Source organism: Pelodiscus sinensis, chromosome 4 (genome assembly GCF_052426305.1).
Source record: "Pelodiscus sinensis isolate ZL-2025 chromosome 4, ASM5242630v1, whole genome shotgun sequence".
In the NCBI taxonomy this organism is placed as follows: Eukaryota; Metazoa; Chordata; order Testudines; family Trionychidae; genus Pelodiscus; species Pelodiscus sinensis.
This window is the reverse complement of record NC_143055.1, coordinates 29,379,043-29,403,102: the sequence shown is the minus strand read 5'-3', so window position 1 is coordinate 29,403,102 and position 24,060 is coordinate 29,379,043. Positions and strand designations below refer to the sequence as shown.

Here is a 24,060-nt window from a genome sequence, read left to right as displayed (position 1 = left end):
ATGTAGTTTCAGCTTAGGTGCTTCTCATATCAAATGCACTGCCTGCGTGGTTTCTGGGGGAGGGCTGGGTCTTGTGGACCGTTTTCTTGATCTTAAGGAGGGTGACAGTTCCATGGCATAAGCAGGGAAGAAAGGACCTGTGCACAACAGCCTGTGTGCTGGGTCCTTCTGCCACTGCCTCTGCCACCAGTGGCTCTTGTCTGACCCTGATTTAGTAGAAGACTAGAGCTAACGGGGGCTGCTGGAATAAAGAGCAACGCTGGATGCTGAAAACCAAGTAATTGGCAATAAGGCAACAAGCTGTAGAGGCTTACGTTCCAGAAGAGGTGGGCCTTTTCACTCCTGATCAGATCCAGCACTTATTGAAGACCACTGGATTCTGACTGACTTTGGTTGGCTTTGGATCAGTCACATGAAGTCAAAACAGACTTTAATTGCATGGTCATCATTTTCACAATCTTTTCTGTTAAATCAAATTATTTTTGATATCTCCAGGGATAAGCATGAAACTTGCTGTGCCTTCACTAATCGTGAAAGTTTGTGTTAAAACATGGCACAGCTCCATACAAATCGTGTTTTAAAAGAAACCGTGAGTTTGAAACAGCAGTAATACATTAATTTCAGACTTACATTTTCTAAGTGTTGTGAAATTGCTTAATTTGACAGTAGGTGTGCTCACCTTGACACCAGTCCAGAAAAGCACTTAAGTATATGAGTAATCCTGTTGACTTGGGAGGCTGCTGCCAGTGGTGGAGGCTGCCAGAGAAAGGGGCTTCAGCCTGCTGGTGAGGGCCAGCCAGAAACAGCTGAAGCTCTGTGGTGGCAGGGGGCTTCAGCCTGGGGGGCAGGAGTTGGGGGGGGGGCTGCAGCTAGCAGTGGGGGAGCTGGGAAAAGGCATTTCGGCCCCGTGGTGGGTGGTGTTGAGGAAAGGGATGCCAGCAGTCAGGGCTTCAGCCCATGTTCTGTAAGTGCTGGCAGACCTCTCCACTTCAGGTGCATGGGGGAGAGGTGACGCATGCTCCATGCACCCTACCCTTTGCGCTATATAAAGAGACTACTAGTCTCCAACTATTGGGTGTCTGTTGCTCTGCACCCTGCCTGACTCCAGATGCCACATGCTGGTCTGCTTGCATTTATGGACAGCTACCAACAGAAGGCTGTTGCGGTTGCACTGTCCAGGGAACTCAAGGACCAGCAGGAGGCGTGCAAATTTTACATCCATGAAATTATTTATGCTGCAACCAACAATAGGAAAAGTGATTTCTCTGCAATTTAAATAAACCCTTCCCTCCATTAACTGTATAGTCCTGACTTTTGGCTTTGCCCCTCCCCCCACCACTACTGTCACCTAGTCCTGTAAAACTTTCCTGGGAGTGAGAATTGTACTAGTTTGTTGTATTGATAGCAGTAAGCTATCTGGATATTAAGCAAGTCGCTATTCTCTTTTGTCATTCCTTTCTGTTGTATAGTGCCAAGAAACAAACTTTATGGTGTGTTTGAATAACCATATTTAGAAATATCTACACAACGCTCACACCATGTGGAAAGCAGTGTTTATATGAAGTTTTGCAAGGAGGTGTTAGTATCAGTAAGTTGGTGGTATAAGAAGTGAATAGTTCAATCTGCTTTAACATTTTGCATGTGTGGGGAAAGCAGGAAAGGGACTGAGTAAAGCATTAACAGAATTAGTATAGTAAGTGAGCCTTATAAAGTAAAGCTCTTTAACCTCAGTGATAAAATGTGTTCTGTGTCAAGACCTTGGATTACTGGTCATGTGAAACAATGCAAGCATCTGCTCAGTCAGTCATAGATTTAAAAGGTAATGCAGTTAATTTGTAAACAAAGGTCAGCATGCTTTTCGCAATATCTTCCTTTTTAAGAATTGAGCTCTATACGTGTGCTCAATCGAGTTGTGGCATCTTCTACTTTTAAAGACTTCCATGGCGTAATGTAAAATGTAGAAAGATTTGTCACCTGAAAGGAATTTGATTTGTGTTGTCAAACTTACAACAGTGATGTTATTGCATAACTTGCACATTTAATATCAAATGAGTTTATTTTGACTGTTACTACAGTTGATACCAAAGAACTTATAAAATGTTAAATGGAAAGAATCGTATAGTGGTAGCTGTTTGCATAAATGACTGGCCCCTAGTAGAGAGAATTGGTAGTCTGTGACATATCTGGAAACCTTGCCAAGGACTAAATGTATGAGACAGATTTTCTAGATAGAGAAAAGTACAAGTAGAGTAGTGGTCATGTTGTTTTGTGACCAGTTCAACATGTGGAGTGAAATCTGGACTTCATACAGTAATTAATGTTTGTTTTGTCTAATTGAAGGGACACAACATGTATTCTATAGCATAGAGATGTTAAAATGTGGATATATGTGTAACTGCTGACACTCAGCAGTAGTATGCTTATACACACCTGCTGCTGGGGAGCCAGCCTATATAAGAGGCAGCATCGTGGTGAGGCAGGCATCTCCCCAGTAGTGGGACAGGAGTCTGTGTGGAACAGTGTAACTGTGAACATTAACTGATAAACCAGAGCTCATCAACTAACTGTTTACATCCTTAATTTAGTCATGTTCATCTTGAACAATTAGTCATGTTCATCTTGAACATTATAAAGTTAGTTTTTTCTGTTGGGCCTGCTTTGAAGAGTATCCAATAATTCAGTTTGGAAAAACTGTGTACCCAGAAATACTATGAAAAATAGATGGAAAATTGGTTCTGTCATCTTGACTGACAGCTATAAGCAGCAATGAGGTAATGGTGTTTAGCTCTGAGTAAACTTCTGTGATTCAGAACCACAATTCAGAGCCTTTTCAAATTCATTAAAAATAAGTTACTTAACTCTTCTGTTTTGTTTTGTTTAACATATGGTATTTGGCTGATTTCTGTTTAATTCTTTACTCCAAAATGGCAACAGTGCCTATCAAGTTATACTGGTTATAAAACTTAACTTCCATTCTGTAAGAAATTCCAGTGTTGTGAAGTCTATCATCAACCCACATTGGAACACCCCTCCCTCCCAAAAAAGTCCTGCAAAACTAAAACTGATGCATTTTATTTCAGAAATATCATAAAGATCCTGCCAAACTGCTTCTGTTTTGTTGTTGTTTTTGTCACTTATATTACACAACAGTACATAATATGTCAACATAAAAAGGGTGCCAGTGATTTTTATTAACATCTTCAGCTATTTTATTAGCTGCTGATGTAACTGCATTAGCCTGATGTGGTGATGGGAGTTCTTATCAGCTGTTCAATAAGTTTCAGTACCAGCAGCCTTTAGTTACATTACACTTTAAGAAAGTATTTTGAATCAGTTGCAGGTAACACACCCATTGCTTGCTTGAAAGTGTTTTTGATTCAAGTGTGGGAAACCTGCTATTTGTGCAGATTCATACAGAGTCCAGTATCTTTTTAGGCCCATACTGTCCTATGTTTAGAATATAAGATCAGCTATTGCCAAGAATCTTTTATTTTTTTATTCAGTTTTTCTAATCCTGCGCAAGATCTTGGTTGTACTTTGTATAAGTAAAAATGTAAAGAACACAAACTCATGATACCATCTATCTGTTTTGTTAGCCTTTAAGGTCCTACTAGTCTATTTAAGTTTTTCCTGTTACAGACTAACTCTGCTACCCCTCTGAAGCTTTTGTATAAGTAGATGGTCTAAGGCTGGGCCCTACAAATAAATGACAAAGGGCCAGCTATTAAGTGTAAATGGCACAGTTGCATCGAATTCAGTAGAATTATACTATCTTACACCACTTGAGGATATGATCCAAAGAGATTTTTTTAATAAAACAATGGGGGAATATGCAAATCTACCATCATAAATATGTTCACTCTTTCACATAAAACTTCGGCTTAAAGTACTTCTCCACTCCAGCAGTTTTAATGGCTCTCATTTTATCCGTTGCTATAGTAAAAGGAATTTTTTAAACCATTGTCGATTATTATAAAAGACATCCGTTAAGAGAAACAGGGAACTTACATTACACTCCTATGTACTAATTGGGTTACAAGTTGATTTTAGATATAGAAGCTTTTTTTAACCAAGTTTAGTTTTTCTGTTGATGTGGGAAAGGTGTGTAGTATTCTTGTAGAATTCTGCATTGTATGGCTGAGTCAATTAAATTGAATTTGTGTAGTGTAGCATTGTTACATCAGTGGGTTATATTTTGCTTTGTTTCTGTATTATATCAGAAATCTCAGGAAATATAAAATCTGTGCCCAGAGTCCTTGAGCTCTTTTTGGGTCTTTGTGCGTCTACACAGCACTCGAAAGAAGATGCACAGTTTGCTTATTTTGTCATTTGGCACTGTCTACACTAGTGTTTTTCAACCAGTGGTAGGCGTACCCTTAGGGGTACTCGAAGTCTGGAAGATACTTCAACACAACTGAAGTTTGGAGAGAACTGAATTTTTGTTTTAAGTTTTACAGCACTTCATTATTTTTGTACTTTTTACATCCAAAAATTTAATCGCCCGCCCAGTTATGTTTAAGTTGTTTAAACAAATGTGTTGCAATGGTAGAAAAAAAATTGTCTGAAAATTGTAAGTAGTGGGGGTACACTTTTTTAAAAAGGGGTACTTTATTAAAAAAAAAGTTGAAAAACACTGGTCTGCACAGTGCTAAATTCTGAAATAAAGTGCTATTTCAAGCCACCCCTTACTCCTCGTAGAATGAAGCTTACAGGGATGGCAAAACAGCATGTGCTATATTTTGAAATAGTGGACGTGTTCAAAAGATGCGAGGTAGCTATTTTGGGCTACCTCTGGTATCCCAAAATAACTCGGGTGTGCAGACATGCCCTTACTGATTTTGATGCAGTAAAGACTCCTTGCTGATTCCCCGTATGTTTGCAGACTCACAACTTGGGTGTGTTGCTTATCAGACCTGCAATTCTGTGCATCTCTTTAAATGCTAGCTGACCTTTGTTTGAAGTGTTTAATAGCCAAAGTTTTAAAATACTTACCTTGATTAGGATTCTGTGCCTTCCAGAAATGTATGTGCCTCTGTTCTTGGGACATTCACCTCTATTGTTCCAGCATTTTTTGGTTTTCTCCAAATGTTGATACTTTGCAGTACAAACTCCTTAATCATCTGCTATTGCTACCAATCTCTCTGTTCTTATATGGCTTTTATTATTGTAATAGCTTTGCTATTCCCCGTTGCCACTTTACTATGCTGTTTCTATGAAAGGGTAAGTTAGCAGTAATTTCCCTTCCTTCCAGTCAATCTTGGCAGCTGCGGTTTCCTCTACTTTGGTGTCTAGAAACAACCACTCTCCTGCCTTCCCCATTACATGTTTGCATCTTTTCTTTGTTGTTTGCATTGTTGTGTTTTGGTCCCAAGATATTAGCAAAACAAGATGGGTGAGGCGATATCTTCTGTTGGGCCAAGTTTTCTTGGTGAAAGAGACAAAGTTTTAGTTACGCAGTTGTTAAAGATGTCTTTAGCTCGAAATCTTCACTTTCACCCACTGAAAATATTACCTCACACACTTTCTCAGAGAGACATTTTTTTAAAAAGCCATTCATTTCATTTTTCCCTGTAAGTCTTATTTTATGGAGCCAGTGAAGGTGTTTAGGTTTTTAGCTCCCTGGATTTTGCTGTAAAAAGCTTGGAGAGAAAGTGGGAGCCACAGATGCCCCTGCTAACCCATTGAGCACATCATATGACTTACTTTTTTTTAAATGAATTTTATTTTTGAATAGTACTGCATTAACTTCAGTCCCCAAAACTCTTAATCCTCCTTGAGCAACAGAATAGAAGTGAAACAGATAATAGAAAGCTTGCATTATTGTCTGCCAGTGATATCACCTCTCTTACTGGAGGGACCAACGATAAGGATGAGAATGAGAGTTTAGGAGAAATCTTAGCCTTCCAGATGTGCCAAAATCAATACAGTGCCACATGTTCAGTAGGAATTGGATTGACTCCCCCAACGCTACTTCACATAGGCTATTAAATGGCCATCAATGAACTGTAGTCAGCCACTGCCATCTGGTCTGGATTTAAACTGATGGCATAGGGTTGCAGGACTTTATCAGTCAGACATAATATTCTGGGTTGTCTCAACTTTCTTTTTTATTGGGGAAAATTAACATAGTGATGTAACTGAAAATTCCATTGTTTGGCTTGCAATAGTACCTAGAAGCCTCAGCATAGTTGGACCTGTATGAATGCGTAACAAAAGGGTCTGAGTCCTAAAGAGCTTACAGATGAACTAATATGTACAGAATATTAACTTAAAAATAAATTGTCAGCCTACTCCGGTCATCTGAAAAAGTGGCCTGTGCCCATGAAAGCTAATGATACCATCTATATGTTTTGTTAGTCTATAAAGTGCTACCAGATAATTTGTTGTCTTTTTCCTGTACAGACTAACTCGGCTACCCCTTGGAGCCTACTTTGAGTTAGAATATTCTGTAGTGAACTTCTCTTCCACTTTTTGGCTGTCACTGTGTAGTTGGTGTGACTTGAATTCAATTGGTAAAGAACATGCTGGGCTGAGCGAGTAGTCTAGCACAACATGGGCACTGTGGTAATGCAGATAAGCCATAATATCAAGTAGGTGAGTTTGAGAATTCTGTTTGGTCTTTGATTCCAAGGTCGAGGAAAGCTCCAGAGTCAGCTCTGGTCTGACATCTACTGGCTCCAGACCAGGCGCTGTTTGCCTAAGATGTGGAAAAAGCTACATTGAAGATCCACACAGGAGTATTTAAGCATCAGTTATATAGTTGTAGGGTGCATAGATGATAGGCTTTTTAGGATTGTTATGATTTTAAAAAACCCACCTTAATTGCGGAGTATTTGTATTTTCCAACAAAGATATGGTTGACCTGTCATAAACAAGGGGCATTAAGATTACCCAAATCGATATGGCTAGGTAGTAGGTAACCTAGTATCTAATTTATCACTTCACTGGCCTCTACAGCACATAGGATCAACTTTAAAAACAAACCCTGCCTTTACTGCATCTCAGTATGAGTTCATTAACCTGATTATCTGTCATGATTCTCATAAAATATACAGGTAAGTTTAAAAACTATAGTATTCTGCTATAGTTAGTCACGCTCAGATATGTTTGTCTGTCATCTTTGACTTCTGTTCTCAGTGTTATCCTATCTAACCAGCAATGTAACTTACTTCCATTTTCTAACTTATGTTCTCTAAAACTCTGGAATGTTCTTGCTTATTTTCAGATCTCATCAAAAAACTAGCACAGCAGCAGTTTGGAAGTGTGCAGGGTGATTATCAAAAGGTAATATATCTACACATAATGGAAGTGTGTCTGTGTTCATAATTTAGCTGAAACATTAACATTCTCTGTTTAAAGAAGAGAATAACTTAACCTAACAATAATTGGATATGTGATTGACATCTGGTTATTTTCATGTTTCCAAAGAAATACCGTGTAAAAATCTTTTTTGAAAAATGCTAAGAACATTTTTGTAAAAAATGGTTTGTGAAATGCATTTAATCTTTTGTGCAAAACAAATATTTGAAGCCAATGTTTAAAAACAAAAAAGACAGATTTTAACTAGTTATAGAACAAGGGATTCCTGCTGATATTCAGGTGCTAAAATCACTTATACTCTAATAATGCTTTTTAAGCAGACCTGATTGTCTGTAAATATTTATTGTAAAATATATATTTGTCTTTTTCTATTTGTTTTATTTTTTTATGTCCTGGAAGAGCCAAAACCTGACTGAAAATATTCTTTAAAATAGAATTACTCAGGCAATCTTAGCAGCAGTTTTCTCAAGCACTCCAGCTATAAAAATGTAACTATCTGTCTCTCAGACTAGCTTGTGCTCTTTTTCTCAATTTTTTTTTTCTCCTCTTTCTTTTTCATGAAGCATGTTAAAGTTAGAAAACCATAATTGTTCAGTTCTAGGCTGGTTCCATTTGCTACCTCCCGACAGCTGAGTTTTTCACATTCCACTGATAAAGTATTTTTTTATTTTGAAGTGATTACGGACAGGGCTGGCTCTAGGCACCAGCGAACCAACCATGTGCTTGGGGCGGAACATTGCCGGGGGCGGCATTCCGGCCATCTCTGAGAGAGACTGGCCGGAGAACTCCTGACTCTCACCGCCCAATGCAGGCCTCCCTGTGGCCGCTCAAGGCAATGGGCGGGGCAGCGGAGCGTGCAGTGGGCCAGCAGGGAGCCACCCTCCGCCGGCAGGCTGCGTGGGGCAAGTTGTGCTCGCAGCCCCGCAGTGATGGCTGAGGCACTGTGACGTCATGGTTCCAGGACTGCCTCACTGCTTTCCCTCGGCACTGGGGAGAAAAGTGAGCCCTCTAGTTAGCGCGAGAGGGCGTTGTGGCAGGCTGGGGCGGCCCCGACAGGAGCACTGGTCACATGCCGATCTAGTCGCTTACCCAGCGCTGCTGCCGCTGCCGCTACCCAGCGGCCGGGGAGCGGAAAATGCCTGAGGGAGCCTCCCATGAAGCAGACTCTGGTGCCCGGGGATCGTTCGCACTCCTCTGACTGGCACCAGCCAGCACGGCCCAACATGTAGGGGGGCACACCATGGGCTTTGAGAATAGCAGCGGTGCTGGAGCGCTACGGCCCTAGTGGGTGAGTCGCTCTCCCCAGGCTATGCGGGGCAGGCTGCACAGAGCGATCTGGGGCCAGGCAATGGGCAGCCCAGGGCACTGCAGCCAGGGACCACGCTGCAAGCCAGGTGCCTATAGTCATCTTTCCACCTGCCTTACGCTTACTAGTGACCCCTCTGGTTGGAGCGGGTGCCCCTGGCCAAGGAGTTTGCATGTGTGTCAGGAGGTGGGGGGTAGTGCACGTTGGCAAATGGGGAGGGGGGGCGACTCTCTCCTCCTTTTCTCTACCTCAGTGCTGGTCGCAGAGGGAGGGGAGAACTGCAGCCTTGGTGGGGCTGGGCAGAAGGAAGGCTCTGCCTGGGCCAGGATGATTAAAGCAGAGGCGCCAAGGCTGGGGGGAGGGGAGAAGTACTTTGCAGCCTGATTTGGATGGTCTGGTGCTGAAGAGCCGCTGGAGGGGGCCTTGCCTGCCCTGGCTCAGAGATTTGCCGGGGGGCGGGGGGGAGTGGAGAGGTGTTCCTGGCCTTGCCAGTTATGTTTCCCGGCAGTGTCCATGCGCATCCCCAGGGGGACGTGTGCCACTTTCACCCCTCCCTCAGGGAACTCAGACATTTCTGCACATGTTGTGGGGAGGGCACATGTGGGTTTGGCAGGGAGAGGAAAAGGAGACGGAGTTTGGTCAGTGGGGGGAGGTGGAAGAGGGGAGCGGACTGGGTCCGGTTGGGGGGGGGGGAGAGATCGGGTTTGGCTGGGAGGGAAGAGAGGGTGCAAGGTGGATTAGGTGTGAGGACAGAAGGGAGGGCAGACTGGGTCCAGTCACTGAGGGGTTGAGTTTGCCCGGGAGGGGAGAGAAGGTGGAAACTGGGTTTGGTGAGTGGGTGGGGTGAGGGCAGTATGTGAGTGGAGGGGAGACGGGATGTAGGCTGGGTTTGGCTGGAGGGCATGGTGGGAGTCAGAGCCGCAAGGTGAAAGGTGCGCTTTCCTCCTCGGTGCCAGTCCTGCAGCAGTGAGATGGAGGGTGGCCAAAAATGTTTTGCTTGGGGCAGTAAAAAACCTAGAGCCAGCCCTGATTACGGAAACATGTTTTTCCTGCCTTATCCTTATGGCACAGTGGGCCGTGTCTCAAGCAGTGCAGTGGGTTGAATTCCTGCAGTGAGGACCTTTAACAAGGCCCAAATTGGTGGTGGAGTATGCTTTTTACCATCTGGTAGGCTATATGTTCTTGGAACATGCTGTGGGTGGTACAGTATGTGTGCAGAAAAATGAATCTGGTCACTAGACTCATGCCCATTGACCTAAAGTCTCTCTGGGAAGCCTTGCTGATATTTAGCCCATTTGCATAGTATCCAGATGTTTGGAACTGATCCTAAGGGAGGGTTTTGTTGCAGGGCCAGACCAAACAGCTTGCCCATATGTAAGGAAACCTAGAGGTTGGATTTCATGGACTGACTGACACACTTTGAGCAAAGCCTTTCAATTGTCAGTGACATCCATAAGTCCTGCCAACTTCAGGAACTGGGATAGAATTAATGGGAAATTGGAAACCACTGTCAGCTATAATCTTGTGCACTAAGCCCACCTAGCCCACTCCGTTTGTAAAGTGGACTGTCGTCTTAGTAGTTGTCCTAGCACCATGGCCATCCCAAGGGAGGCACGTAGCTTGGGGCAGCCTTCCTCCTAGGCGCCAGGCCTAGCGCAGCCCCCTGCTGCAGGCCCTGCCTCTTCTCTCCTCCCTCCCCCAACCTCCACTCCACTCATTAGGAGGGGGGTTGCAAGCTGGGAGAGGGTGGCACAGCAGGGTGGAGAAGGCTGCCGGGCTGCACCGGTTCCTGCCGCACGCATGGTGAATGTCCCCCTAATCGCTTGGGTCCCTCTCCTCCATAGGAGGGTTGAGCCGGTTATGGGGGGCTCCCAAAAGTGCAGGTTTTGGGGCAGCCACCGCTATTCATCCTATACAGTCTGTCTAGCCACCCTCATTTTCTTCCAGGATAAACCAAAAATTGACGAACTATAGTTATGTCCCCACAAACCACCCAACTGATCATGCTGCCATGATTCTAGGGGTTTTTTATGAGACAGTGAACTTGCTTTTTGTTTTCTAAATGAAATTTTAAATACCCATTTACAGTGGAGCATAAAATTTCACTATATGAAAAATGTATTCAGTGTCATTGCTACCTTTTTATAAATTTGAGCTAACTCTGATGTTTCCAATAGTAGTTTCTGGATGTACATAAAATATCCGTATGTTATCATACGGATGGATGGGTGTCTTAACTGGAGCTGGAAGAGACACAGGTTTCCCATCCTACAAAATGTTTTGAAATATTGATAACTTTCCTGTTCCACAATGGGATAAAGCTGAGATCTTGCAGTTTTATTTTTCAAAAAAATTACACACACCTTTATCCAAAATTGCCAACATAACTTAGCAATCAGCGAATTCAAGTGAAATGTCTGAGTGACAGTGTAGTAACAAGGACTATCAAGTTTTTTTTAAAAAAAGTGATTAATTGTGCTACTAAATAATAGAATACCATTTATTTAAATATTTTTATTTCATTTTCAAATCTATTGATTTCAATTACAGCACACGATGCCAAGTGTAAAGTGCTCACTTTATTTTTGAATACAAATATTTGCACTGTAAAAAAACAAAAGCAATAATATTTTCAATACATCTAATACAAGTAGTGCCTTCCCTTTTTTTATGAAAGTTGAGCATACAAATGTGTAATTATATATCCAAAAAACAACGTTGTTCTTTTTTTCTCTCAAGTCCATTCAATCCTTTTTCTTCATCCAGTTAAGACAAATTTGTTTACATTTGCGGAAGATAATACTTGATGTTTTTTATTTACAGTGCAACCTGAAAATGAGTGGATTTTTAGCCTGCATCGTAAAATATGTGTGCAAGATACAGTAAAGTTTGAAATCTAGAAGCCTCTGCTGATTGGCTGAGCCTTGGTAGGGGGAGGGACTATCAGGCAGTCCAGGGCTTTATAAAGGAGTGAGTCCGTGACCAGGGAGCTTGCGAACAGGTGATTGCAAACAGGGAGTTTAGAGAAGGAGTTTGGAAGGGGAGGGAGAAGGAGGCAAGGTACTCTTGCCTTTCCTTTAAACCCTTTTTTAGGACAGCGGGTATGGATAGTGATAGGTCTCTTGCTGTTACCTGCACAGTATGTGCCATGTTTGTCTTCCTCCCAGAAGAAAGAAAGGATTTCATCTGAACTAAGTGCAAGCTGGTTGCCATTTTGGAGGAAAAAATTAGAGGACTGGAGTTGATCAGAGAGGATGAAGACTTCCTCAATAGATGGCAGCATTTAATCCTGGCAAACAAGGCAGGCGGAAGAGCCAGAGAGGGCAGTACAGGATGAGGAAGAGAACTGGCAGCATGTAACTTCTAGAAGGAAAAATAAGGCCAGCATAGGAATCCCCCATTCCAACAGAGGTAAGTAATCTCTTTCAGGCTCTCTCCACAGGCTCTGCAGTGCTGAATGCTTTGGAAGGGACCTCACAAGGAAGAAATTGGAAGGGAACCACTTCTACTGGAAGGCATGGGATGCATAGTCTTGGGGAGGGGGGGGTTCCACGACCACCACCCCCCAAAAGAAGGCAGGTGGTGGTGGTCGGGGACTCCCTCCTAAGAAGGACTGAGCCATCCATCTGCCGTCCGGACCTGGAATCTTGAGAGGTGTGCTGCTTACCGGGAGCTCGAATTCAGATGTGACTGAGAGTCGTACTAAACTGATCAAACCTTCGGCTCGCTACCCCTTCCTGTTTCTCCATGTGGGAACTAACGATACGGCCGAGAATACCCTTGAGCGTGTTGTTGCAGATTACGTAGAGTTGGGAAGAAGTATCCAAGAATTCGGAGCGCAAATGGTGTCCTCGTCCATCCTCCTTGTTGAAGGGAAAGGACTGGGCAGGGATTGTTGAACTGAGGAAGTAAATGTGTGGTTGCGCAGGCGGTGTCAGAGAGAGGGCTTTTGTTTCTTTGATCATGGGACTCTATTCCGGGCACAAGGATTGTTAGGAAGAGATGAGATCCACCTAACGAAGAGAGGAAGGAGCATCTTCGCGGGCAGGCTTGCAAACCGAGTGAGGAGGACTTTGAACTAGGTTCGTCGGGGGATGGTGACCAAAACCCTGAGGGGAGTGGGGAAGTCGGATACTGGGAAGAAATGCAAAGAGGAATGAGCAACAAAAGAGGACCCATGATTCGAATGCAGAGGGTGGGGCGATCAACTGGTTATCTAAGGTGTTTGTACACCAATGCGAGAAGCCTGGGTAACCAACAGGAAGAATTGAAGGCCCTGGCTCAGTCCAAGAAATATGATTTAACCAGAGACTTGGTGGGATGACTCTCATGACTAGAGCGCTGTCATGGAAGGGTATAGACTGTTCAGGAAGAACAGGCAGGGGAGAAAAGGAGGTGGAGTTGCACTGCATGTAAGAGAGCACTATGATTGCTCAGAATGCCAGTATATAGAGGGAGAAAACCCTGTTGAGAGTCTGTGGGTCAAGTTTAGAGGTGTAAGCAACAGCAGTGATGTTGCGGTTGGTGTCTGCTATAGAGTGCCAGATTAGGTGGATGAGGTAGAGGAGGCGTTCTTCGGGCAACTGAGAGAAATTTCCTGATTGCAGGCCCTGGTTCTCATGGAGAACTTTAATCACCCTGACATCTTGGGTGATTACAGGTTGGGAGACCAATACAGCAGTACACAGACAATCCAGGAAGCTTTTGGAGAATGTTGGGGAGAACTTCTTGACACAAGTACTGAAGGATCCAACCAGGGGCTGTGTACAGCTTCACCTGCTGCTCACAAACAGGGAAGAACTAATAGGGGAAGTAGAGGTGGGTGACAACCTGGGAAGCAGTGATCACGAGATGGTAGATTTCAGGATCCTGACCAAAGGAAGAAGAGAGAGTAGTAAAATACACATCTTGGACTTCAGAAAAGCAGACTTTGACTCTCTCAGAGACCTGATGGGCAGAATCCCCTGGGATGCTAACCTGAAGGGGAAAGGAGCCCAGGAGAACTGCAGCATTTTAAAGAAGCCTTACTGAATGCACAGAAAAATCATTCCAATGCGTAGCAAGAGAAGGAAATATGGTAGGAGACTGGAGTGGCTTACCGGGGAAATCCTTTGTGAACTTAAGCATGAAAAGGGAGCTTACAAAAAGTGAAAACTTGGACAGATGACTAGGGAGGAGTATAAATGTATAGCTCGAGAATGCAGGGGAGTTATCAGGAAGGCGAAAGCGCAGTTGGAATTGCAACTCAAAAGGGATGTGAAGGATAACAAAGGTTTCTACAGGCATGTTATCAAGAAGGTGATCAGAGAAGGTGTAGGGCCCCTACTGGATGAGGGTGGTAACCTAGTGACAGATGATGTGGGGAAAGCTGAAGTACTTAATGCTTTCTTTGCCTTGGTCTTCACGAACAAGGTCAGCTCCCAGACTAATGTGCTAAGTGACGCAATATGGGACGAAGGTGGACAGCCCTTGGTGGAGAAAGTTCCTAACCGTTCTATCTAAAAAAGCTAAACGTACATAAATCCATGGGTCTGGACTTAATACATCCGAGGGTACTGAGGGAGTTGGCAAATGTCATTGAGGAGCCTTTGGCCATTATCTTTGAAAAGTCATGGCGGTCGGGAGAGATCCCAGATGATTGGAAAAAGGTAAATATAATGCCCATCTTTAAGAAAGAGAAGGACGATCCAGGGAACTATAGGCCGGTCACACTTACCTCAGTCCCTGGAAAAAATCATGAATGGGATCCTCAACGAATCCATTTTGAAGCACTTGGAAGAAGAGGAGGTGATCAGGAATAGTCAGCATGGATTCATGAGGGGCAAGTAGTGCTTGACCAGTCTGATTTAGCTTCTATTATGAGGTAACTGGCTCTGTGGATATGGGAAAGTCAGTAGATGTGATATACCAAGGCTTTTGATACGGTGTCCCACAATATTCTTGCCAGCAGGTTAAGGGAATGTGGATTGGCTAAAGGGATAGAAAGATGGCTGGAAGGTCAGGTAGTGATCAACAGCGACTAATGATCAACGGCTTGATGTCAGGATGATGATCAGTTTCTAGTGGAGTGCCCCAAGGTTTGGTTCTGTGACCGGTTTTGTTCAACAGCTTCATTAATGACCTGGATGAGGGGATGGATTGCACCCACAGCAAATTTGCAGATGACACTAAGCTAGGGGAAGAGGTAGATATGCTGGAGGGCAGGGATAGAGTCCAGAGTGTCTTAGACAAATTGGAGGATTGGGCTATGAGAGATCTGATGCGATTCAACAAGGACAAGTGCAGAGTTCTGCACTTAGGACTGAAGAATCCCAAGCATTGTTACAGGCTGGGGACCAAGTGGCTGGGGACCAAGTGGCTAAGTAGCAGTTCTGCAGAAAAGGACCTGGGGATTACAATGGATGAGAAGCTGGATATGAGTCAACAGTGTGCCCTTGTATCCAAGAAGGCTAATGGCATATTAGGTTGCATTAAGAGGATCATTGCCAGTAAATCCAGAGATGTGACTATTTCTCTTTATTCGGCTCTGGTGAGGCCACATCTGGAGTACTGTGTCCAGTTCTGGGCCACCAATTACAAGAAGGATGTGGATGCATTAGACAAGGTCCAGCGGAGGGCTACCAAAATGATTAGGGGGCTGGAGCATATGGCCTACGAGGAAAGGCTGAGGGAGTTGGGTCTATTTAGTCTGCAGAAGCGAAGAGTGAGGGGGGATTTAATAGCAGCTTTCAACTTCCTGAAGGGAGGTTCCAAACAGGCTGGAGAAAGGCTGTTCTCAGTAGTGATGGATGGCAGAACAAGGAGCAATGGTCTCAAGTTGTGGTTGGAGAGGTCCAGGTTGGATATTAGGAAAAACTATTTCACTAGAGGGTGGTCAAGCATTGGAATGGGTTACCTAGGGAAGTAGTGGAGTCTCCATCCCTAGAGGTGTTTAAGTCTCGGCTTGACAAAGCCCTTGCTGGGTTGATTTAATTGGGATTATCTGTCTGATAATGATCCAAAGTGGTGCAGACAAGTGCATGTTCATTTTCATCATCTGAGTTAGATGCCATCATCAAAAGGTGAATTTTCTTTTTTTGGTGGTTCAGGTTTTATAGGTTCCGTATAGGTGTGTTGCTCTTGGAAGACTCTTGACAGCATGTTCCACATCTCCTTCCTCTCAGATTTTGGAAAGTGCTTCAGGTTCTTAAGGCATGGGTTGTATGCTGTATCTATCTAGAAATTTCACACCGGTTCCTTCCTTGCATTTTGAACCTTAAATGAAAGTGTTCTTAAAATGAACGTGTGCTGGTGTCAGTCCTCCCCGCAGGATTTCAGTCACAAATTTAACTAACTCTTTTTTAAATGGGCATCATCAGCATGGAAGTATGCCCTCTGGAATGGTGGTCGAAGCACAAAGTGGCATTTGAATGTTTACATGTAAATGCTTTGCAAAGCCAGCTACTGAAGTGTTTGACTGGCTGAACAAGAAGTGGGACTGAGTGGACTTATAGGCTCTAAAGTTTTATATTGTATTAATTTTGAATGCAGTTACTTAACAAAATCTGTATTTGTAAATTACACTTTTACAATAGAGATTGTGCTACAGTACTTGTATTTATCTATTCACCTCATACTGTATCATTTTTACAGTACAAATGTATAGTAATATAATGTAATTGAAATCTATACGTTTTAAATGTAGAAACATATCTTAAAATATTTAATACACTTTAATTGGTACTCTATTAACAGTATGATTAAAACAAAAATTATTCACAATTTTTCAGTTAACAGATTAATGGGCACCCTCACAGGAACTTGGGAGATCCAAGTTGTAGTCTCCAGTGTGTACCCTAAACACACATCTGGGGTAGGTGTGTGTGTCACCCTGAGAAACCTCCCATCATATTTCAACAGCTCTATAAAGTTTGTTTTACTGAACTGGAATTTCTGATGCAAAATGTTTCAATATAGGGTCAGGAATTCTTCAAGTGTTTGGATGGTTTGGAAGTATTTTCCTTTTCAGTGACTTTCATCCTTCAGTATAACAACTTACAACTCACCCTCTTATTTTCTAACTTACCAGGGAAAGAGGTAACACCCATTAGGTATGAATTGCCATATGAAGATGCAGAAAAACAAATAGCATTGAGAAATTCTTTGTTTAATCTGAGCCTAAGATCTGAAAATGAGGGAAGAATTTTTTTTTGTTTGTTTTTTTTTAAACTTTTGTGACTTGAAAGAAAAACAGGAAAACTATTGAAAGGCAGATGTGGAAGCAGAAGCACTTATGAACTTAAATGAGATTTCTGCTTTCTGTCACCACCTTTCTTTTACCCTTTTCCACTCTTGTAGATTTTGTTTCCTTCCAGCTTTTATATTGTAGATGAATAATTTCCCTGTATAATGTGCCAAGGCACGAAAACTGCTATTGGAACTGCTTCTCGTAATGCCAAAACAATTAGTATCTTCAGAATGCAGAAGTATTATGGAACAGCTCTGGCAGCTGACATTCTTTGAGAAATTGCAAACTAATGCAATATCTAACTCCCCTCTTCTCTGCAATGTCTCAGGACATATAACTAATGGTCTATAGAGAAATAACTGGTCTGTTTTCACTTTAAGACTGAAAGCTATTTATGGTGGATTAAGAATTCCTGAATCCTTTTAACTTACCAAGGCTCTAAGAAACAACAACAAAAACCACCCCTCTACTCATAATATATTTTCTTTAAATAATTAATTTGACTTAATTATTCTGTGCGTCTATTCATTTTTCTTAGTTCAGTGGCTTTTTGTTTTGCTTCTTTGCTATTTTTCTTGTTTCTGTTATAGTTAATTATTCATCACTCACATGATTTGTTTTTGTGCATGCTGCCTGTGCATTATACACATTCTCCATCTGCATTGACTTCCACAGCCAGAAAATGTTGTCCTGACTCTTCAGGTAATAAAGCCGTCCATTATATCTGGTACATGTGTTTTGTGTCCCTTTTTTGGATGGTGAGAGGGGGAGAACAGCTCCACATAGTAGTGACTCTAATCACCTCTCCTGTCAAAACACACATCGTTTTTTGTGTCATTTTAAGTGGCGATGGTGGTGCTTTTCATTTAAACAAATTTTGATTTGGCTGCATTCCAGGTTCAGGTAATCAACTAAAATATATTTTTGATCATTTTTAGTTAATTTGTAATCTTTCAAACAAATTTTTAATGAGTGTTGATCTTGTAAAATCCAACCAAAATTATCTTATTCTCAAAGCAAGTGTATCAGTTGTAAGCCCTTCGTGATTTCCTAGGGTTTATTGTAGGATTGGCAATTAGATCAAAGATTATAACCTTGTTAATGGTAATGGTTTACTATTAACACTGCATTTGGAGCAACTTGTCTTTCAAGGACAGGGGAGATTGGAGGCAGAATCTGTATGACTAGAACTCAAGCAAGAGGATTGATAGCTAGTGAACAATTATGACTTGTCTTGAGTGAAAACACCTGAACAGGTATTCCATCTTCTGCCAAGCTACTGCTTGTATACAAGAGACAGAGGATGAGCCACAGTAGGAAGTGTAGTAATGTATATTACCCTTAAAGTTAATATAGACTTTTCCAAGTGACTTTAATAGCCTTTTAGGGCAGCTTGTCTCAATCATTGGGTCAGGGTACCCAATTTTGGGTTGCCAGAATGTTTCAGAGGTCATTTGGTAGCTCCTGTCTCATAGGGCTCTCTGCTCCAGGACTCTGAATTCTGGGGTCCCACCACCTGGCCTGTTGACTCAGTAAATAGTTGGCGGGTGGTCTAGGTAAGCCACCGCCAACTGTTTACTGAGTCACAACAGGCAATAAACATTTACAAGTAGATCCTGAGCCCAAAAAGGTTGAGAACCACTGCTTAGAGTAGGTCTACACAACATAGAAAAACCTGCAGTTAGCTTCTCTTTTGGAAGGGTCCAGAACCTGGTCTGGAAGGGTCCATACCTGGACTACAGCCTGAGTCCAGTAATCTATACAACAGTGGAACAGGCTCGAAGCCTTAGTTGGCTGGCATGGCCCAGCTGCAGAATTTTCTTTTCTATGCTAGCTACGCCCCTTAGCATGAATCTTATAAAAGCACCAAGGACAGGTAAGCTTCCACCTCACTGATTAAAAGGGAGTTGGGTTCCCAGCAGTGCCTTCTATGTCTTTGAAAAATCTCTCCTTTAGTTGCTGTTTGTATGTTTATTGCCAACTGAGCATAGCAATATGCATGACATGCAGCTAAAGTCTCTGCCCCAAAGAGCTTAATATCCATCTCTTGATGTTTTTTTAATTATTTTTCAATTTTTCTTTGAAACAGGTTACTGTCCTTCATAATTTATTATTTTTCTTCAGTATTCATATTCAGGCCTTCCAGTCATAACAGAAATCTGTATTTTAGGAACAAAAATAATTTCCTACTAAAGTACAGTATGTTGGTATATTTATGGTGGCTGATATTCTCAAATAGGTTTTTAAAACAGCTTTGAGAAATGGTAGATCAAATTGTGAGCCTGCTAATTTAAGCATACCCATTTTTAATCCATTATAGAGCAAATTGTCAGTATCACAAATTTGTTAAATACATTGCTTAACGCATTTCTTGATGAGTTAGCAACATTTACAATGTTTTTTATCTGCTTCAGAGAGAAAGTTAGATATAAGTTGATGGCTTAGAAACCATTAGTCCAATGACTACAATAACCAGTGGATCTTGTAGCTTTAATTTTGTTTTTTAGTGGCTGTATATGAATCTCAACTACTAGGTAACATGTGCTGTTAAAAATAACTGTATCTGAATTGCAGGCAATCTACTATGAAATCGGCTTTATAGTGGCGGCTGCTTTGGGATTGCTATTTGTTCTGTTACTGCCTCTTGTGGGACTGTGCTTCTGTATGTGTCGTTGCTGTGACAACTGTGGTGGGGAAATGCATCAAAGACAAAAGAAAAATGCTGACTGTCGGAGGGGCTGCTTTGCAACATTTCTTTTTGTCACTTCTTTAATAATCAGGCAAGTATAATAAAGAGCACACTGATAATTTTTATACAACACTAACTTTACATAACTGTTCAAGGAATACTAAGTCTAGCTCTTCACCTGTAGAAACTGAAATGATTTTATTAGATTTGAAAATAATATCTTCACTTTTGCTCAGGAGATATTTTACATGTACATTACAATAGTGCTAATATGGGTAATGTCAGTGTTGAATGCATGAACCCACTTTTAGGGACTTAAGGTGTCAAACAGTTTTATGTAGGGCTTTGCTTATGAAACTTTTCCTGGGAGATAACTTTTTTGTTTTGAAAACAAATTATGCAAATGGACATTTAAGCATATCTGTCTTGTTCTGAGATGCCATCACATCAAGAAGAGATTTTAGAGCTCAACACAATTTAACACATTTTGGTAAGTGGTGGTCAGATGTGATTCTGTGTTTGTCCCTCAAATTTTCTTAAATCAAAACAAGAATTTTCTAAATATTTCCTAAATAGAAGCTCCTACTGCTGGTGCATTGATATTTCCGATTCATACATAATTGCTGCTCATGAAGATTCTAAAAATCTGCAATTAGCTGGCAGTTTTCACACTTGGGTCACACCATGCATTGATATGAAACAATAGTGAAAGTATTTAAACTTTATTTTAATAAACTACTCAGTTGAATAGAAAGATCTTTGGAAAGCAAAAAGTGCAGCATTTTAAAAAAATTCTACAGATCATCTTTTTAAGAGTGTGCCACACTTTACAAGAACATTCCTCAACAATTAAGTGGCTCTGCAATAGCTTTGTCCATAAATGTGCCTTTACTCAGCTTAATAGTTTTCAGACCAGTGTTCGTCTTGTGGACATAGTGTATTTTTCTCGTACAGCTGAAATATTTTGTATTTTGATTGACAATGGGGGAGAAAGTTAGAAAGCCAAAATTATGTCCAGCTCCCTTTCTGTCAGATTGGGGATAGAGGGGGGCAGGCGAGGAGGTGTTAACACAACACACCTTCCAAGATCTATGGATCCTATACATCCCTACAACATGTCTATTTTATCCCATGCAGTAAATGTCCCAGTAATAACTGTGTGAGAGAACCCAGGCCATCACTAAACTCTCAAATGAATCGTCACAGGAAGCTAAGACGCACACTCACCCCTTAGGGTGACCACTGTTCACCAAGTGATCGTTCTATATCAGATCAATAAGTTCTCATCCTCAAAGGAAACCACCAACACTTTCCAAAGACAAGCCTGGGAGCTTAAATTCATTATTCTCTAGAAATTAAAATTCATGGACTGAACAGATGAAATTTATGGCTGCTTATAACAGTCTGTAATAGGGATGTGCAGATGTAACCATGTATGGTTTAAAAAAATTAGTCTGGGCTATATGCAGACTCCTGGTATGTGCAGAAATCAGCTTGCTCTTCATGTCTCTCTCGTCCACCCCCATCCCTGTATGCTACGTCTATCAGTGGTGTGAGGGTTGGGGTAGGAATGTAAGCGACTAGTCGACTATCCAATAAGCTCCTCCCTCCTCCCCCCGCCCCTGTCAAAGGCTGCAATGGGGGTAGGCAGGAGTCAGTGCTGGGGGGAGCTGGCTTAGTGCTGGGGAGGAACCAGCTTCTGTCTCCGTGTTAGGCAGGGAGGTAGTGGGGACTGGGCACAAGCCAGGAATCAGCTGATTCTGGCTCATGCCCAGTCCCAGTTGCTGCGCATCAGAAGGGCAGCGGGGGGAGAGGGGGAACCCAGTGTGAGTTGAGACCGCTGATTCCCAACTCATACCAGGTCCCCCTGCTGTGCTCCAGCCTCTTTAAATGTATTAAGAGCCTGCTAACTCTTAATACATTTAAAAGGCAGTGCCACGGCAGGGTTAGCTCCTGGGGCCGGGAACTAACCCCGCTATAGCTCCCCCACTAATCAACTAATCTATGGAAAATCCATTGACTAGTTTGTTAAACTAAATTTAACATCCCTAGATTGGGGAAAGGCAGGCAGGAAGAAGCCAATACACCACTCAACCATGAATGGTCTCTTCTGAGCCAACCTATCCATAGGACAGACCAGGGCAACTACCCGAGGTACTGTGCTTCAGAGGGATGTAAGATCCATGGAGGACTCAGAGGCTAGCGGGTGATCCTGGTGCTGGTAGCAGTGAATGACTAGGTCCCACCCTGCCCCGTTCTGCTCCCCTGGCTCCTGATGTTGCTTGGGGATGGGGGTGGAAGCCAGAAAGGGGCATGGTGGGGACTTAGTGAAATGGTTGGGAGGGAGGGAAGGCAGAGTGTGTGTGTGTGTGGGGGGGGGGGGCTTAGAAGGGAGGGGTGTTGTCCTGAGTCCCACACCACCATAGGAATGTCCCTGGGACCTTGCAGTTTATGTACCTGCCTTATGCTAAACCATCTGTTCCACCTTGCTTTTTCTGTGGTACTGGAAGTACCTTTCCCAAAAGAAGCCCAGTGTGGCTCGAAAGCTGCTCTCACTAACAGAAGTTGATCCAGTAAGATCTTACTTCATCCTTCTTGAGTCTCTGGCTACATTTCTGGCATGAATACTGAGGTTAACAGAGCAAGAGCTATTATTTAATGACCACAGATGCCTTATATTTTGAGCATATTTTACATACTGTATTGAGATGGATACAACTTATGTATCTCACTCCAAAGTGAGATGCTCTCATTCTAATGTTTACTGCTTCATTTGGGACAAATATTTTATATTTTATTTATCTCAAAACCACTACTAAGCTGGGACACCCACTTGCATGCAGTGCAAAAGACATGGCAGAGATACTAAGAAAATGGCATTTATCAGAAAGATTGCCTGGGGGAGGGGGGATATTTAGTGTGTGGTGTGTTAAGTGCCTATTCAGAAATGTAGGTACTAAAGAATACAAGTTATATGTATTATCCAAGGGTCAAAGAAGGACTTTTGCCGTTATGTAATTGGAAATACAAATTCAACAATCAGAAGAACTGATACATGGGTTCATAAGGAAAACTGTGACCAAATATTTTATATTTTATTAATGGGAAGAATAACTTTTTCCTGAGCACTTTTTTCTTTAAATCTGTTTGATATTAATTATCTGTGATTTGAACAGTTATGCAAATTTGTTCCCCCTGCCCCAAACTGGATTGATCGTGTTTACATCAGTTTATGAAACCTGACAGGAAATTGCGAATGAAACATCTGTCTATTAGGGAGACAAGTTAAGCAATCAGTTATTGGATAAGCAAGTCTTGAGTCATCTCTTCAAAGGAAGAGAGAAAAGGAAGTGATTTGTCAAACTTCATTAGGTAATAGGTAGAATTTTTACTTTCATGTTGTGTATCTATTTAGTACAGGTGAATGGCTGAGTTTACTGTTGATTTAAAGATTGATCACCACACACACTCAGAAAGCTAAACAGAAAAAGATCACATTCAAATTTACAAAAGACCTCTTTTGGTTGGGTTGCAATTGCTGACCTCTTTGCTTTTGTGAGAACAATCCAAGGATATAAAAACACCTTCCAAAGAATAAAGAGGCTATTGTAAACTCAAGGATGTGAGTTACACACTGGTTTTATACTTTTCATTTAAATAACTCTTATGAGATGCATTTTTCTCTTAGTTGGTCAAAAACCAGTAGCTAATCCGGTTTTTTTCACTGGGAAAATAATATTCAGAATCATTATTCTCCTTGGAGATGTTCAAGAAACTATACATGCATTTACCAGACTTGCAGCCAGATTATTTTAAAGCCACTTAATGTATTTTTGGGGTGTCTTTCTTTATTTAAAAAAGAGGAGGAAGATACTAACATCTTGGTTGGAGTGTTGTGACAAGTGATGGTTTTCAGGCAGCAGTGGGCAGTCTGTGGCATTAAACCCATGACTGTTCAGTTAGTAAAGATTGAGGTAATATTGGTGCCACTGTTGCTGATCAATGTTCCTTGTAGTCTTTTTCCATCCATGTGCAGGATAAGTGTTTTGTTATGTGTACCAAGGCATGCACAAATGTACACTACCAGGAGAAACACAATACCTAGCTGCTGGTGCTCGGCTAATCAGCTGGGGGGGCATTTGAATCTCTTCTGAGCAGCTGTACAACCGCACAGCTTACAGGAAATGCTGCTGCTAACCCGTACTGACGTCCATGATGCCATATTTTCATTAGTCTCTGGTTGCCAGCATTAGCCAGGTTAAAGCTAGCAGGATTATGCTTTCTTACGCTAGAGTTATGCCTTCGTTTTCAGTGTAGACAATACTTACCATCAGGGCTCTCGTTAAGAAGTCTGTATACTAGGTCTTTTAAAGAAGCAATTATTAAACCTTTGATTAAGATTCTCTTGATGTTGAACTCTCTAGTTGTCTTCCTGTTCCAAACCCATCTTTCTCCCAGGTGAATATTAGTGATGCGATTCTAATAGAACAACTCTAACAGCATCTAGAGTATTTACAT

The 24,060-nt window shown here is 42.0% G+C and overlaps 1 protein-coding gene across 18 annotated transcripts in view; it reads left to right on the top strand.

Moving 5' to 3' along the window:
- PROM1 (prominin 1) overlaps window positions 1-24,060 on the top strand; it is an 89,551-nt gene that overhangs the window by 20,679 nt on the left and 44,812 nt on the right. For 13 of the 18 annotated variants that reach the window (XM_089777820.1, XM_089777823.1, XM_089777822.1 and 10 more), the window contains exons 3-5: window positions 7,226-7,284; window positions 17,529-17,555; window positions 19,428-19,633. In XM_089777820.1, coding sequence (XP_089633946.1) covers window positions 7,226-7,284; window positions 17,529-17,555; window positions 19,428-19,633 — 292 coding nt within the window. The remainder of the gene's footprint in view (window positions 1-7,225; window positions 7,285-17,528; window positions 17,556-19,427; window positions 19,634-24,060) is intronic. The other 5 variants (XM_089777821.1, XM_089777829.1, XM_014580555.3 and 2 more) reach the window with 1 other exon arrangement.